Source organism: Mercenaria mercenaria, chromosome 5 (assembly GCF_021730395.1).
Source record: "Mercenaria mercenaria strain notata chromosome 5, MADL_Memer_1, whole genome shotgun sequence".
Classification (NCBI taxonomy): domain Eukaryota; kingdom Metazoa; phylum Mollusca; class Bivalvia; order Venerida; family Veneridae; genus Mercenaria; species Mercenaria mercenaria.
The window spans coordinates 64,944,690-64,963,581 of NC_069365.1; the positions used below are offsets into that span (position 1 = coordinate 64,944,690).

General features: G+C 34.7%; 1 protein-coding gene across 5 annotated transcripts in view; it reads right to left on the reverse strand.

Moving 5' to 3' along the window:
• The window catches only part of LOC123557435 (uncharacterized), a 173,443-nt gene that overhangs the window by 65,208 nt on the left and 89,343 nt on the right, over nt 1-18,892 (reverse strand). The window contains exon 1 of one of the 5 annotated variants that reach the window (XM_045348883.2): nt 15,803-16,965. The exons of the other annotated variants lie outside the window; for them this stretch is intronic. Within the exon in view, the coding sequence (XP_045204818.1) occupies nt 15,803-16,122 (320 nt within the window). The 5' untranslated portion in view covers nt 16,123-16,965. Of the gene's footprint in view, nt 1-15,802; nt 16,966-18,892 lie in introns of those variants that run through there. 5 annotated transcript variants of the gene reach the window in all.

The following is an 18,892-nucleotide window of genomic DNA, read 5'->3' on the forward strand; positions in this document are numbered from 1 at the left end:
TAAGTTCGACCTTATGTTCTACAAGATTCGTCGTTCCAGGACTTTCTGTGAAAATGTCTTGATATTGTTTTATAAGCGACTTAATTTCAGTAATTTGGCTTTCAGACAAATGAGGATTAATTTGTACATTTTCATATGTTTCTGACCCTCCTATTCTGACAAGGTCGAGCAAATTTTCGTCATCAACTACCCCAGTCTCTGTGCTAACATCGGCCTCGATCACGGCGACACTTCCTGCAAAAATATCTTGTCTTTCTTCGTACTTTTTGAGTAAATTGATATGGTAAAGCCCTATCTTGTCACCGACTTTTACTTTAAAATCCATTTTGTTGACCACATCAACTACTTCATAAGGTCCTTTCCACTGAAGCATTAACTTATTGTGGTTAGTTGGTAAAAGTAACAGCACTTTATCCCCGACCTTTAAATTTCTGTTTCTGGCATTCTTGTCGTAATGGTGTTTGTACGTTTCTTGTGCTGAATGAAGACTTTCTCTAGCTATCTTACATGTTTCCTCCAGCCTATTCCGTAAGTCTAATACATACTCATATGTGTTTCTCGTTTCTGGTGTTTCAGCTTCAGTCCAAAGTTCTTTAAGTACTTGCATAGGTCCTCTGACTGTCCTGCCATAGAGAAGTTCAAATGGTGAGAATCCTGTACTTGCCTGTGGAACCTCTCGATATGCAAACAGTACAGCTGACAAATATCTATCCCAGTCTTTTGGTTTTTCTTGACACATCTTTTTCAACATACTCTTTAAAATACCATTCATACGCTCACAAAAACCATTGCACTTTGGGTTATACGGAGTTGTGAACAATTGTTTCAGGCTGATCAGCCTACAAACTTCTTCCATCAGCTGTGAGGTAAACTGACTTCCTCTGTCACTCAAGATTTCGGATGGAAATCCTCTCTGGAAAATATATCTAGCAAAGCTTCAGCCACCCGTTCTGTCTCAATCCTAGGTAATGCAACTGCCTCAGGATATCTTGTGGCATAGTCGACCACGGTAAGAATATACCGATTTCCTTTTTCTGAAATAGGAGCAATAGGTCCTATTAAATCCACAGCCACCCGATGAAATGGTGTCTCCATTATTGGCATATCTCCCAATGGACCTTTCTAACTTTTCCTTTTGGGATCATTTTCTGACATATATCACACGACCTACAAAATCTTCTGACATCACTAGTTAACCCAGGCAGTAAAAACTTGTTTGTATCCTATCAACTGTCTTTCTTATTGATAGGTGTCCTCCAACTATTGATTCATGAGCTAAAGACATAACTCTCTTTCTGAACTGAATTGGAACTACAATTTGCTTTATCTCTTTGATAATACTGCCTTTCTTTTCTTCGAAGGTTCTATACAATACATCCTTCTTGACTTCGTACATAAATGTTAAACCACTCTTTGTCTTCATTTTCTTCTGATGCGAGGCATATGTCCACAGTTTTCCTAGGGTATTGTCTTCCTTCTGAGCTTTTTTTTAATTGTCGACATCAAGTTCATCCTGTTTAGGTTCTGTGACCTTCAAAGGTTTTATTGACTGTTTTTCTTTCTCAGCCTGTGCTCTCGTTACCACAGCTGCAACAATATTTTCTTTTGATGGAGACTGTTTTCCATCCCTACTACTCCAGTTAATGTCTGGTCTATCAGAAGCCCCTTTGATATTTCCAATAACTAAATCGCAGATCAAAGTTGTCAAAACCATGACTTCAACTTCTCCTGTATAATATGGTGTGTCAACTTGTATCTTTGCTGAAGGAACTATCCTTGTTCGTCCATCAATTGCAACCATAAGATACTTCTTATCTAACATTTGATTCTCTGATACAAAATCTTTCCTAACAGCTGCCAACTCACAACCTGTATCTCTCAAAACTTGAACTTCTTTATCCCCTATATATCCTGTCTTCAACACCAAGTTTCTGTCACCGGTTGTTGAATCAATGGTACAGGTGCTTGCTATGACCGAAACAGATTGTCCATCTCCTAACTTAAGCAATCCATCTTCTATGTTGTCTTTTACCTTTTGGTCATCTAATGACACAGCTATGCATGAAGCTGACACTTTCCTGTCTTCATACTGTCTGTTTTTCTGCGCTTGGCCTTCCTTTCTCCAATCTATAGGTGTAGAATCTTGCGTTCCATGCCTATTTCTCTGTCTTTCCTCATAGGATCCCCTACTAGCTAAAACAGCACCGCTTATTTTTCTCTTGGATAGGTCTCTGCATTCTCTAGCTATATGCACTTCCTTGTGGCATACAAAACATACAGGCTTTTTAAAAGCTGGCCTTTCTCTTTGTTGGGGCTGAGATGAAGGTGTCATACTTAGACGTTTGTGGTGGCCTATTGGATGAGGAATTATTTTTCATAACCCTGTTTGAGGTTATAGTACCACCATGTGCTTCAATGTATTGTTCTGCCAACTGTGTGATCTCAGCTCTCGATTTTGCAACTCTTTCCTTTAAGAACAAAGCAAGGTCTGTGGAACAAGTTTGGATGAACTGTTCTCTGATCATAAGGTCTTTCAGCATTTCAAACGTATTGTCAACTTCTGCCATTTCTGTCCATCGACTGAATATCTGTCCAGCCTTGCCATAAACTGAAAAACAGTTTCACCACGATCTGGCTTGCATTCCCTGAACTTCAATCTAAAACCTCTTCTGTTAACTGATTAACGCTTCAGAACTGCCTTCTTCAATGCTGGGTAGTCATTGGCATGGTCTGGAGGCATGCTTGTGTATACGTCCAGGCCTTTTCCTGTAAGTAATGAGCTGAGGCTCACAGCCCATGTTTCTTCTTTCCATCCCTGGCTTTTTGCAAAAACGCTCAAATCGCTCGAGGTACGCATCCATATCATCTTTACTTTCCTCGAACTTCGGAAGCCTTGGCCGCAATGTTTTACTGCTTAAGCGCTCAGCACCTTTATCAGCTCCTAAAGCTCCGGCTTCAGCCTTTAGTTTTAACATTTCAATTCCTGCGCTTTCAAAACTCGTTCTTCCTCTTTCAAAGCTCGTTCCTTTTCTAAACGTTCCAACTCAAATAACCTTTTCTCTTTTGCCTGTTGTTCCTCATAATGCCGCAACTTCTCGGCCTGTTCAAGCTCAAAAAGTCGTTTCTTCTCAGCTTCCTGAGCCTCGAACCTACGTTGCTCATCATCATGACGCCGCCTTTCCTCATCTCGTCTCAGCATTACGCTCCTCACGTTCCGTATATTCCTTTTCTTTCCTATCTACAAAATCTATGAGCTCTGAACCTGAGAGACCCATACGTTCACCCATCTCAACCCATTTATCGTAGTTCATCTTAAGCTTTAGGATGGAACTAACTCTAAAATTCAACTATATGTGACTCAGACTACCTTCAGTCACAGCGCCTTCTGGTACACCCACAGACCGTTTAAACCACTAGTCTCTGTACCTCCTTGGATATAGATCCCGGACGAGCCCCCAAATTGTCAGGATACTCGTTATATGACCCAGGGAAGTGCCTACGCCTTTAGTATCTTGAACAATGTTTGGGTCCAATCACTAAGGTGACTATGTCTTAGACTAGCTGACAAACGAATGTAGAATGTCCTTTGTTTAAACGTAAAGCTGGTGAGACCAAATATCTCAGATATAGAATTTTCCTCTGGCTACCTTGCCTAAATGATTCGTGTACCAATGATTCGTAAATGATTTCTATTATGAGCTAGACAATTTCAGGGATCAGGCAAATCACTAAATGTTTCAAACTAACAATCTTTAATTAAAAATGATTAGCTCAAACTCCTATAGGCTGGAGACTCTATACTTGACTGGTCTTTTTGTTGAAGTTCCCGTCAGACAATGTCTTTGAATCAACAACATACGAGTCCTATCGCATAGATGCTCGGCCTCTGTCCTCTCAAACTCTATATGATTGCCCTGACTCCTGGATGCTCAGCGCCTATATGCTATCATATGTAGCATTCAACTACCATATAGGTATTATCCCCGATGCCTTGGCTGTACTTCGCCAATAATGCTGAACCGTCTATAAGCTGGAACTCTCCTACTATCTCAGTAGATTACCAAACTCTGGGTCTCTGTCTCAGCTTCCCGATGCTCAGCCTATTATATGCTATCGTCTATAGCATTCAATTACCTTTAAGGTAAAACTCCTTTGCGCTGGCCCTATAGCTCGAAACCTTATCGAAATTCTGCTACTCTTCTTTAGTCAAAGAACTTCCAAAGCCTTTTTTTTAATAATTTATCCGCCCTGACAGGGTGACTGCAATAGTCTCCTTCTCAAGGTACTGGGATAAATTATAAGTTGAATCCTCGATGTGTCTTCTTTAACCGCTGGATACCGAATGAATTCTCTATCATTCATCTACCTATTTATACCCCAGCAGACGTGCTATTTTTAGAACTTGTTTCTGATTGGTCCAAATTTAAACATAACGTTTTACAACGAGTACTTGCTCTATCAAATATCTGGTTCCCTTTAACCTTTGTATATGGTATAATGTGCGAAGCTGGGACCCAGCTATCCATATAATGAACCCAAATCAACCATAAATGACCCAAATTCTATTAATTACAGCAATTCAATAAAAATTATAGCTATGGCAACATGATAAGGGAGTCAAGCACTATCTGTGCTTATGTGTTACGTTATCAATACATCAAACATACAAATTATTCTGACAAATAGGGACATCTAGAATTATCTATAGATCTAAAGAATAGGGACATCAGGAATTATCTATATATCTAAAGAATAGGGGCAACAGGAATTATCTATAGATCTAAAGAATAGGGGCATCTGGAATTATCTATAGATCTAAAGAATAGGGACATCAGGAATTATCTATATATCTAAAGAATAGGGGCATCTGGAATTATCTATATATCTAAAGAATAGGGACATCAGGAATTATCTATATATCTAAAGAATAGGGGCATCTGGAATTATCTATAGATCTAAAGAATAGGGACATCAGGAATTATCTATAGATCTAAAGAATAGGTACAACAGGAATTATCTAGATTTAAAGAATAAGGACACCAGGAATTATCTATATATCTAAAGAATAGACATCATGAATTATATATAGATTTAAAGAATAGGTACAACAGGAATTATCTAAATATCTAAAGAATAGGGACATTAGGAATTATCTATAGATTTAAAGAATAGGTACAACAGGAATTATCTACATATCTAAAGAATAGGTACAACAGGAATTATCTATAGATTTAAAGAATAGGGACATCAGGAATTATCTATAGATCTAAAGAATAGGGACATCAGGAATTATCTATATATCTTTATCTATATATCTAAAGAATAGGGGCATCTGGAATTATCTACAGATCTAAAGAATAGGGGCATCTGGAATTATCTATAGATCTAAAGAATAGGGACATCAGGAATTATCTATAGATCTAAAGAATAAGGGCATCTGGAATTATCTATAGATCTAAAGAATAGGGACACCAGGAATTATCTATATATCTAAAGAATTATCTATAGATTAAAAGAATAGGGGCATCTGGAATTATCTATATATCTAAAGAATAGGGACATCAGGAATTATCTATAGATCTAAAGAATAGGGGCATCTGGAATTATCTATAGATCTAAAGAATAGGGGCATCTGGAATTATCTATAGATTTAAAGAATAGGGGCATCTGGAATTATCTATAAATCTAAAGAATAGGGACATCAGGAATTATCTATAGATTTAAAGAATAGGGACATCAGAAATTATCTATATATCTAAAGAATAGGGGTATCTGGAATTATCTATATATCTAAAGAATAGGGACATCTGGAATTATCTATAGATTTAAAGAATAAGGACACCAGGAATTATCTATATATCTAAAGAATTGGGACATCTGGAATTATCTATAGATCTAAAGAATAGGGCAACTGGATATATCTATGGATCTAAAAAATAGACATCAGGAATTATCTATATACTTTGTATCTAAAGAATAGGAGCATCTGGAATTATCTATAGATCTAAAGAATAGACATCAGGAGTTATCAATATATCTAAAGAATAGGTACAACAGAAATTATCTATATATTTAAAGAATAGTATCTATAGATCTAAAGAATAGGAACGTCAGGAATTACCTATAGATCTAAAGAATATGGACGTCTAGAATTATCTACAGATCTAAAGAATATGGAAATCATAAATTATCTACAGTTCTAAAGGATAGGTTTATCGGGAATTATCTACAGACCTAAAGAAAATTGGGACGTCAGGTATTATCTATAGTTCTAAAGAACTGGGACATCAGAAATTATCTATAGATCTAAAGGATAGGGACGTCAAAAATATTCTACAGATGTTTTGATTGGGACATCAGAATTATCTAAAGAGGTTTTAGACTGGAACTACTTTAAAAGCACATATTTTCGCTGGGTCAAAATTTCGAGAATTTGAAATACTGAGCATGTTCGCGAGGTTTTATATTCGCGAAACTGTAAAAATAGTTAATCTGCTTGTTTCGACTTTTAAAACGTCGGGTAAACATAAAGATAAACTTCGTAAAGCGTTACTTTAAGATTGTCTACCGCAAAGGTCGATCGCTATTAACTGTCGGTTAATATTTACTCGTGAGGTGGGGGACCTCGCGAAAAGAGCAAAAATTAAACCTTCGCGAAAGTTTCTGCTTTTACAGTATCTATTGATGTACAGACGTGGAACAACTGGAATTATCTACAGATGTTTTGGACTGGAACATCAGGAATTATCTACAGATGTATTGACTTGGAACATCAGGAATTATCTACAGATGTTTTGACTTGGAACATCTGGAGTTATCTACAGATGTTTTGGATCGGAACATCTGGAGTTATCTACAGATGTATTGACTTGGAACCTCAGGAATTATCGACAGATGTATTGACTTGGAACAACAGGAATTATCTACAGATGTTTTGGATTGGAACATCAGGAGTTATCTACAGATGTACTGACTTGGAACATCAGGAATTATCTACAGATGTATTGACTTGGAACAACATGAATTATCTACAGATGTTTTAGATTGGAACATCAGGAATTATCTACAGTTGTATAGACTTGGAACAGCAGGAATTATCTACAGATGTTTTAGATTGGAACATCAGGAATTATTTATAGATATATAGAATCGGGACATCAGGAATTATCTACAGATGTATTGACTTGGAACATCAGGAATTATCTACAGATGTATAGACTTGGAACAGCAGGAATTATTTACAGATGTTTTAGATTGGAACATCAGGAATTATTTATAGATATATAGAATCGGGACATCAGGAATTATCTACAGTTGTATAGACTTGGAACAGCAGGAATTATCTACGGATGTTTTGGATGAAACTCAGGGAAAATATCTATAGATATATAGAATCGGGACATCAGGAATTTCTCTTACAGTTGTATAGATTGGAACAGCAGGAATTATCTACAGATGTTTGATTGAAACATCAGAATTATCTATAGATATATAGAATCGGGACATCAGGAATTATCTACAGATGTATAGACTTGGAACAGCAGGAATTATTTACAGATGTTTTAGATTGGAACATCAGGAATTATTTATAGATATATAGAATCGGGACATCAGGAATTATCTACAGATGTATTGACTTGGAACATCAGGAATTATCTACGGATGTTTTGGATTGAAACATCAGAAATTATCTATAGATATATAGAATCGGGACATCAGGAATTATCTACAGATGTATTGACTTGGAACATCAGGAATTATCTACAGATGTATTGACTTGGAACATCAGGAATTATCTACAGTTGTATAGACTTGGAACAGCAGGAATTATCTACAGATGTTTTAGATTGGAACATCAGGAATTATTTATAGATATATAGAATCGGGACATCAGGAATTATCTACAGATGTATTGACTTGGAACAACAGGAATTATCTACAGTTGTATAGACTTGGAACAGCAGGAATTATCTATAGATATATAGTATTCTTTATTTGCTTCTTTTGATTGTCATTTAATATATACATTTGTACTTAAAAATGATTTATCAAGCAAGTCAAAGTGTAGACGAATGTTGTAAATGTAACATAAAACATTTAAAATACAATTTCCTGATCTTAAGATGCAACTAAATTTATTCTTATGTTATACAACGCCAGGTGTTGATTTATTTGTAACTCCACATAGAGTAAAACTAAACGCTCTAAAAACATGATTTGGTTCTGTTTAACAGTTCTCCCAGTATGATAAGCACAGGCTATGGACAGTTAATTTACATCTGATAGTCTGATGTGATAATACGGCATTAAGTTTTAAGACATTCCTAATACCATACCAGTGCAATCGTGTTAAAATAATCACGAAGTAAGGCAACATACTGATAGAAAAAATATTTTCTGATATTCTGAAATAATTCAAAGATTATTCATTTTCAGTGCAAAATCCTTTCAAGACTTAAGATTCATTAAAGAAACTATAGGCTTTACTGGGAAACACATCAAACTATACCGCCAAGGTAAATCCCGATACAAGTCCTAAACCGAATGTGTGGAAATGTATCATATTAAGCCTGAAAAACGAGTTTACAAATGAACTATGTTGATCTTAATTTGCGTTTTTTACAACGCACCAACACAGTATAAGACGACTAAAAAATCAGTTTCAGATCTTATTTACATCGAAAAAAAAATGAGGTATGGAATCAAAACGTAATACTACTGGACCTTCAGAAATACATTTCTTAAGAAATATTTTCCCTAGCCTGCAAATCTAAGATAAAGTGTTTTTTCTTCAATTTTCGCTTGGCATTGCTAGCAAAAAAAAAGAGAGAAGAAAGTCTGGCTTTGCCGATCGCTGTCAATGATTAGGCATGTCTACAGATTTGTCGATACTTACCTCGCGGTTAACTACTTTACAGTACAGGATTAATGTCTTGTGTGTTGTCATGTATAAAAGACAGACTGAGAACTTTATTAACATAATATCATAAAATCGAATCTCATTTTCTTGTAAATCAATTTTAAACATAAAACCATCAAAACCAATAATAAATTGAGCAAATAAAAACTGAGCTACTGTCATATCTCAATACAGCGCAGAATGCTAACGGCTGTTATAGTCAGATGTCATGTACTGTCTACATTCTCCAGTTTCCGGTGGCGTCTGTGTTTAGGAATTTAGCTGCCAGACACTTTCCCAGTATTTATGTATTGTCGTAGGTGGATATATAACATTCACGTGGAAAGAATATCGCAAAATTCACGTTTGCCATGGCCAAATGAAATTTTCAAAGCAGATGTCTTGAACTGAGAAAATGACGAGTATCACGTCTGCATGAATATCTGATGTTTACACTGCTATAAGGTATGGCTTATTTTTGCTACAGCTTCATTTGATAGTCACATATTAAAATTAGAAATCAGCGTTCTACTAACTATGCACATTACTCATGCATTCGATGTGTGTAATAAAATCTGCAGACACATTCTTACACTATCAAATGATAGTTATATTATTTACGGATTTCTTGGTTTCATTATTTGTTTAAAAAACTTTATACTATGATTTTCTATGTGAGAAAATCAAAACTGTTACTTATTTATTTAATGTGAACACACATTTAGTACATATTTGAGCCGTGCATGAGAAACCAACATAGTGGTTTGCGCCGCATGGGTAGAACGCCAAATCTCTATAGATCATTGTTCGCTTTAAGCTATTAATTGGAGCTATGGACGCATGTTGCGACGGCGATTTGCATGTTTCAGCGTAATATGTGTTTTTTCATATTCCAATATTACAATAAATTAATTTATCTATGTATCTTTCGAACATATTACAATAGTTTCGGTGTCATATTTTTAAATAAATTATAACATAGAACATACATTCATACTTATATAATCATATCACAGAAAGTCTAAATACAATGTAGAATTTGAAAACAATGCCGGAAGCTTTCGTATTTCCTGTACTCCCAATTACAAGAGGACCAAGACTGCCCTAGGTCGCTCACCTGAGAAACACACCATAACACACCATAACAGTGTAAACATGTTTGACCTAATGATTTCATGGAAAAAATATTCTGACCAATTATCATTAAAATTGGAGCAAAAAATCTTGAGTATAAACAAGTATTTTCTTTGATCTGACCTAGTGACCTAGTTTTTGACCCCAGATGACCCATATCCAAACTTAATCTAGAGTTCATCAAGGCTATCATTCTGACCAAATTTCAAGAAGATCAATTGAAAAATACAGCCTCTATCGCATACAGAAGGTTTTTCTTTGATTTGACCTAGTGACCTAGTTTTTGAACCCAGACTACCCATATTCGAACTTGACCTAGATTTCATCAAGGCAACCATTCTGAACAAATATTATAAAATTCAGTGTAAAATGCAGCCCCTATTGCATACACAAGGTTTTTTCCATTATTTAACCTAGTGACCTAGTTTCTAAACCAAGCTTATCCATATTCAAACTTGACCCAAATTTCATCAAGGCTATCATTCTGACAAAATTTCATGAAGATCAGTTGAAAAATACAGCCTCTATCACATACACAAAGTGTTTATTTGATTTGACCTAGTGACCTACTTTCTAACCCCAGACGACCCATAATCAAACTCAATGTAGATTTTATCAAGGCAATCATTTTGACCAAATTTCATGAAGATCAGTTGAAAAATACAGCCTCTATAACGTACACAAGTTTTTTCTTTGATTTGACCTAGTGACCTACTTTTTGATCCAAGATGACCCATATTCAAACTTGACCTAGATTTTATCAAGGCTATTATTCAGACATAATTTCATGAAGATTTATTGAAAAATACAGCTTCTATTGCATACACAAAGTTTTTCTTTGATCTGACCTAGTGACCTAATTTTTGACCTCATATAATCCATATTCAAACTTGACTAATATTTTATCAATGCAATCATTCTGACCATATTTCATGAAGATCAATTGAAAAATACAGCATCTATCGCATACACAAGGTTTTTCTTTGATTTGACCTAGTGACCTACTTTTTGATCCAAAATGACCCATTTTCAATCTCAGCCTAGATTTCATTAAGGTTATTATTTTGACTTAATTTTGGAAGATCAATCGAAAAATACAGCCTCTATCGCATATACAAGCTTTTTCTTTGATTTGACCTAGTGACCTAGTTTCTGACCCCAGATGACCCATTTTCGAACTCGACCTAGATTTTATCAAGGTTATCATTCTGACCATAATTCATGAAGATTAATTGAAAAATACAGCCTCTATCGCATACACAAGGTTTTCCTTTCATTTGACCTAGTGACCTAGTTTTTGACCCCAGATGACCCATTTTCAAACTCGGCCTAGATTTCATTAAGGTTATCATTCTAACCAAAATTCATGAAGATTAATTGAAAAATACAGTCTTTATCGCATACACAAGGTTTTTCTTTGATTTGACCTAGTGGCCTAGTTTTTGAACCCAGATGACCCAGTTTTGAACTCGGCCAAGATTTCATCAGGGTAATCATTCTGACCAAATATCATGAAGATCAGTTGAAAAATACAGCCTCTATCGCATACACAAGCCAAATTTTGACAGACGACAGACAGACAGACAGACAGACAGACAGACGAGACGCCGGACATCGAGCAATCAGAAAATCTCACCTGAGCATTGCTCAGGTGAGCTAATAATCTAATCATGCTCACTGTCTCATATCTCTGAGCTTACGAAACTGGGTCAGTAAGCATGCCTAGCTAGAATCCTGGCTGGCTCAGGTACACTTCACTTCTATGCAGTGACGTCCAGTGTGCTTAATAACGAGCACACAGAGAGCATGCCTCAAGTATCCTGATGTAAAGTGTTGTTTGTGAGTTTCATTGTTAAAATATCTTACCGTTTATATAAACTCATTTTTTCATGTTACTATTAGTGGGGAATATAGTCAACAATGAATGTAATATTACTGTTTTAATACTACACAAGTAAAGTGTATAACTATTTGAATTGCATAATATCTTTTTTCAGTATAACTTTCTAACTCCATCTCTTCCATCAGATGAATGTGTCGTCAAGTCATCAAATATATAATTATAAATAGTATTTTATTTCATTAGCTTGAATACGAAATTTCAGGTTCAGGCTGGGTCAGTAACTGAGACATTTGAACAGTAATTTATCTTTGAAAACACTTTCATCCGTTTATCTTGTAAACACTTTCTATATCTAGTGCAAACACTGAAAATATGTCATATGGTTCTTATTATTATAACAATATATTCATGTCAGTATCTGTGTGTACAGCTACGTTATTCTTTCAATATAAGAACGTATTTAAAAAGATTTGTTATAAAACTAAATGATTACAAAACTAATTTGTAATCAGATCATTTATTAGGCAGGTGATTCAAATGAGAAATAAAAACTGTTTTGTAACACACGAACTGGATTCTAATAAGATATTAAAGACACATTGTAAATATGAGTTATTGTCATCGGAGGCAGAATGATATTTAACGGCAAAGCATCGAGAAACATCAGTGATTCTGAATATTTCAAGTCAGTTCACCACCTACAACGTCCATTGTTTTTAACTTTCTTCTAACTAAAATCTAATGGAAGTGAATAATCCAGAAAACATACTGTTTGATTCGGCACTGGTATAATCACTTGAGACAGATACGATGTCATCACAAGTTACCATCAAAGCATATCTGAGCCATTTAATTCATTGATATTGGTCGTTTTGCAAATGGTTCTGTACGTTTTGCAGGTTGTTATACGTATTTGGCAAGTTGTTCTTCGCTGTTTGCATGTACAGTTTACAATTTGCTCGGTACAGTTTGTTCTTATTTTCTACACTTTCAAGTTGTTCTGTGACTTTTACTTTTAAGTTATTATTATTAAGTGAAGTTAATGAGTTTTCTTGTACTTAGGTATGTTACTTCGTAAGGCGTTCAGTGAATTTTTTGTATGTGCTTTCTAGAAGTTTTCGTGTTCGTTCAATCAATTGTTATATTTTTCAACAAAATTGAAACCTAGTTGTTCTCAATGTAAAACCGACGCTGGACACTTATGTCATAGAAACTGTCACATAATGTAAAAACATTGTTTTGGTCATAAATGTGAAAAAAGTAGTTCTACAAATGTGAAAATAGATTTTGCGCAGTCATCATGAGATTTTTATCTAGATCAAACTACTGTGCTGGTATTTTCTGAAACAAAAGACGATTTATCCGTACTGTTCTAAGCAGTATTCTTGAAGGAGAGGGGTGTAGTAATGGTACGTCTGTTCAACCCAAGTGAAAATAAAAACAGTCGGTAATGCAACGGAACCAGACGTAACAACAAGACAGTCATGTATTTTACAATTTTTTTAATTTGAAATTTGTGATCGGTGCAGGTTTTTGATGTGACATAAGATCACATTCTTCTCATTTTAACATTAATATACAATTTTACAAAAACATATGCATTTCCACACATGAATCGCATTTTCACATATTGCTAAGTTATGCAATCCGAAAATGTATACAGTACACTTTTATATACAATAAACATAGGTTCGTTTCCGTACAAACTGATCCATCCAAATGTGGCAAAACGTTTAACTTGCGAAACCTTATTTTGAATTCTTGGTGGCATGGTTATATTTGTAGAAGCAATCCTGTTCACTATAGTATGGCACTTGGTTAGGATTTCGGGTCTAGGCAAATAATAATAATATTATTGTGAAGCAGCAGCAACAACATCATAAGTAGGAGCAGTAGTAGTAGAATTAGACGTAGTATTAGCAGAAGCATTAGCAGCAGTATTAACAGTTCAAGTGTTAATAGAAGTAGAAGCTGCAGTTGTAGTAGGTTAAGTATATTAAAGACGCAGTAGTAGTAGAGTAGTAGCAGAAACACAGGCAACATCAGCATCATCATCACCAGGATGAACAGCAGCAGTAGTTGTAGTAGTAGTAGATGTAAAACTAGACTTCTCTTAATAGAGATCTCAGTATGAAAAACTAGGCTTCTTACTAGTTAGTCTATATCAAAATTAGAGAAACTGTTTAGGAAAAGATTATCTCTATATATTATATTTAGAAAATATAATAAGTCCCATAACTCTGGCAAACAGAACGCAAAGGCGATAAGCACAGCTAGATTTGATACCAATCACTCGTGTAAATGTGGCAAGGGGTTATGGGAAAGATAGTGATGCTGATGATAATGCTATAAATATGTTACAACACTAAAAGACATGGACAGAATTTGTGAAAAATCTTACTTTTTTTGCTAATCCATTTTTGGACAAACATATTTCACAATTGAAAACGTGAAGAATAAGATCTTATTCTTCTCTAGAGTGTGAAAAATATGATCTGGGAAAATCCTACACGGCTTATAGAACATTATGACCGAGATATCTGAAACTAACAGATGGATTATACAACTGTCCTTCTTCTTATAGGTTTAATTTCTCAAGTGATTACAATTTAGCCTAGGCGATAACTAAGGTGAACGAACGACAAAGCACCAGTTGATCATGACATCAATGAATACACTGACACGTTCCTACTAAGCGAGTATATAAATGACATACTTTTGATAGATAGACGCACACAATTTCTTGCCAAGTTTTAAATGTTGACACTAAGGACTATGCACAGATAAAGGTTGCTGTAGTGAATACAAAGACCTTAAAGGTATAATTGATGTATTTCTAAAGAATTGAAAGATATATGTCATCTTCTTATGTACTTTTATTAATCAGGAAAACGTCATCTTATCATAGACACATTACAAATCTGTGGTGGTAATATCCGGAGTATGATTGACAATTAATATTGTGACATTTGAAACTGCGATTGGTTTTTGCATTTTCATTGCAACTGTGTAAATTTCAAAGTTCATTGTTACACTGCTAACTTACAGTGCATATTTTCTCGCAGGCTAAAATTGTTTTTTCTTAAAATCCAATTCATGTTATGCTACTGTGTTCCCAATTTAAAAGTTATTTATGACGTATATAAAATATGATCGTTTTTTATGAGCAAGATTAAGTTATGAATGATTTACAAAGAATGATTAACATACCAAAAAAAAAAAAGGATAAGAGACTTTTCTTTTTGTAAAACAGAAAATGCAGGATTATATTCAGTAGAAAAAGACACTGTACAACTCACGAAGATTCGCCACTGATTGTAGGCTATGGTTGCAGTTCTACGTTCAAACTTTAGACCCATTAGTCTAAATAACTTTAATGTATTGGCCTGCATATATCAATGTTCTCTCATGTTCAGTATTTTTAACATAAGACTCTTCAAAAAAGATTAAACTTACTATTTTTGTTTGTTCACACAGGGGAGTAAGCTATTAAAATCCTTATACAAGTGATCTTGGTTTGGTAGCTGGTATACAGGTCACCAATTAGACGGATAACTACTATAAAATGTGTAAGGAAAATCTATAATAAGATGCAAAAGTTGCTTTTAAAACACATATTCCCCTAACTAAGACTTCCTGTCGAATGAGTGTCTTCATTATGTTGTGACCACAGATAATAATCCAGTGACGTCTGAACACCAAAGGCCCAGGTTTCCTTTATTGACTGGAAACCAAAGTATCGAAGGACCGGCCTAATGACAGACCCACATGAGCAAAAGTCATTTTCAAATTGGCGTATATTAAACCACCCGTAGAAAAGGTTCTAATACGAATACTTTATGAATGTATTTATTAATGCGGACCATGCACAAAATACTACAGATATCATTATATTAAGAAATAACATACTTAAAACATGTACATACCCTTCGTTTTCCTTATTGTCCTCATTACTTTCAAGAAATTCACTATTTTGTTTAAATTTATCATCATCTAACTTCATTCTGGCTGATTTTTTTGATGACACATTCTTTATATCCACATAATACTTGTCTCCGGCCACAGCGTCTTCAGACACGGAACATAATTTCGTTTTAATTATTTTTGAGACAGTTTGGATGTTATGTTTTAGATATTCACCACTTTGTTGTTTATGCTTTAACAGTCCTATTTCTGTTTCTTTCATTTCATTAATGCATTCAAAACGTTGAAAACTGCGTCCTGTTTTCGCATTTGAGGTGTGCATCTTTTTTTAATATTTGGTTACGTTATTTACTACTTGCATGGCACATAGTTTGTGATCTGAATGCCAAGTATCTTAACTCTGAAGAATTTTCACATCTTTTACCGTCGAATGCATAGCTTGTTCTGAATATCCATGTCACTGTCTAGATATGTAATGAAGTAACGGGGCAAGTGATATCTTTAACGCACAATAAATTATTGTCAAATTTCTCGCAACGGTGGGTCATTGAAGAAAACTTGTTCAAAAGTGCTTTTCTGCAATTCATGATGTCTTAAAATTTAACATTTCCATTTAATGTAAATAAAAATAATTATCTATATTGACAACAGAACGAATAATTCCTTCTGTTTCGTTTTCAATTGTAAATACGATTGCAGACCATAGGTATATTTTTGTATTAAAAGTGAAGTAACTGTCTCATTACCTAATTTTAAAAAGCTTATTTTTAAATATTTGTCTATTTACTCAAATAGCATCTTAATATTCAGCATGTCTGAACGTAAAGATAGTGCATTAATGTAAACTACCACAAAAACTTTCTATCTAATCCATTATCTGTAATTCTGTATGCTCCCTTCAAAACTATTTCAAAACTGTATATCCTTTGCGAATGACAAGTTAAACAAGAAAATAACTTTCTCCGTGGTGAACGAAAAGTATCGAGGCTTGCAGATAAACGTATTACACAACTCTACATTTAAACATGCATATGCATATTCTGTTAATGTCAATGTCAAAGTAAAGTCGTACCTCTAGGAGGTGACTACTGATATTTACAATTAGGGTACAAACATGACAGTGCTACTTTTATATTTTAATTCTAATGAGATGTAGAAGTTATGTGTTAAATTCTAGTGTTGCATAAGCACTGAATTACGATACGAGATAAATTGTATCTTATATCAAATATCAGTAAACTGATATAAGCTGCCCGAACATATCCTGGACACAGCTAGCGCGACAACATTTGCCTATAGTAAAACACCTACAACCGAATTCAGTGAATTATTATCCCTGCCGAAGGTAGTAAACTTTTCTATATTACAATGACATTGACGCTGTTGACCAGAACGTATAGCTTACATAAGTCTCCAAGAATGCTACATAAGTACTAAGCTTAAGTACATGTCATAGCAACAACGCCAGATCTATATCCGTTTGTTATAGTTTAAAACAATTAAAGGGCAATAACTAAGCAGATACTAAAGAGCTCATGTTGAAAGATATGCATGCATCACCGCTCTATAGTGATTTACATTTGCTTAAAATTGCATAAAGAGCCATCCATGGATTAATTTGTTATAAGGGAACTGATGAATTGAGAAAAAGGGCAATAACCCTGAAATTACTGAAGTGATCCTAAAGAAAGTAGTGATCTACATTCCTGTATGTGTAAAACTTCATGAAGATTCATAAATAGTTTTCTTAGATACTGTCAAAAATCCCTAAAATTTACCAAATCAAGGAGAAAACTCTGTTTACTATGTCAACGGGGATAATGCTATATGTGAGTAAAGGTTTAAATAATAATTATGTGTGGTTTGATGATTCTAGCTAAATACGTTTGAATTAAAGCATTTTCGATATTGGACGGACGGACGGACGAACGAATGGACAGTGGAACAGGCTGACAGGCAGCGTTCAATCCATATCCTTACACATAGAGTAAATTACATCATTTGTAAAATTTAAAAGGGCTGAACGGGGCATTATTCATACATGTTCTGACAGCGTGTGTTCAGTTCATTTTTGTTGTCAGACCTCTTTTAAACTACGAGAGGAGTTATCCAGACGTGCTTACAAGCCTGCAGGTATATGCTCTCCCAAAGTTTTTCGGGTAGCATAAATATGTTAAGGCTGTACGCATTACATTTCTTTCAGTTAAAAAAAAAACTAAATAAGTGTGTTTGCCAAGTCAAAAGATCCGTCAAAATCAGCTTGTATTTACATAATTTGGAACATGAACGCTTGACTCTTGAAAATACCCGACAGTATTCTTCTATACCAGCGTAAGAGACTCTTAAAGTAGTATCTTTATCTAATGAGCAGTAGATAACAAACAAGAGCTGTCCATAAGACAGCCAAGCTCGACTATTCGAAATATTGGCCCAGAAGCAGGAAAATATTACCCAAAAAGGTTAAATATCAAGAGTTTTAAGTTCAAAAGGGGACATAATTTGACCAAAATGCATATCAGTTATGGGATTTGCAGCTATCAACTAGTTTTATAACCCCGAAGGCACATGTGAAGTTTCAATTCAATATCTGCATTAGTTTTGGAGATAGAAACTTGCATGTAAAACTTTAACCAAAATTTTCTAAGTCCAAAAGGGGGCATAATTTGCCCAAAATACATGCCAGAGTTATGGGACTTGACCCAGTGAGGTTAGTAATTGATATAGAAAAAGAAAAAATAAGTTTCAAATCTATATGCCTTTTAGTAATAGCTGTATGTACTTGCACGCAAAACTTTAACCAGGATTTTCTAAGTCCAAAAAGGGGAATAATTTGCTCAAAATACATGTCAGAATTATGGGACTTGATCCAGTGAGGTTGGTAATTGATCTAGAAAAAGAAAAAATAAGTTTCAAATCTATATGCCTTTTAGTAATAGCTGTATGTACTTGCATGCAGAACTTTAACCAGAATTTTCTAAGTCCAAAAGGGGGCATAATTTGGCCAAAATGAAGGTCAAAGTTATGGGACTTGCTGCTATCAACTAGTTTTATAACCCCGAAGACACATGTTAAGTTTCAATTCAATATCTGCA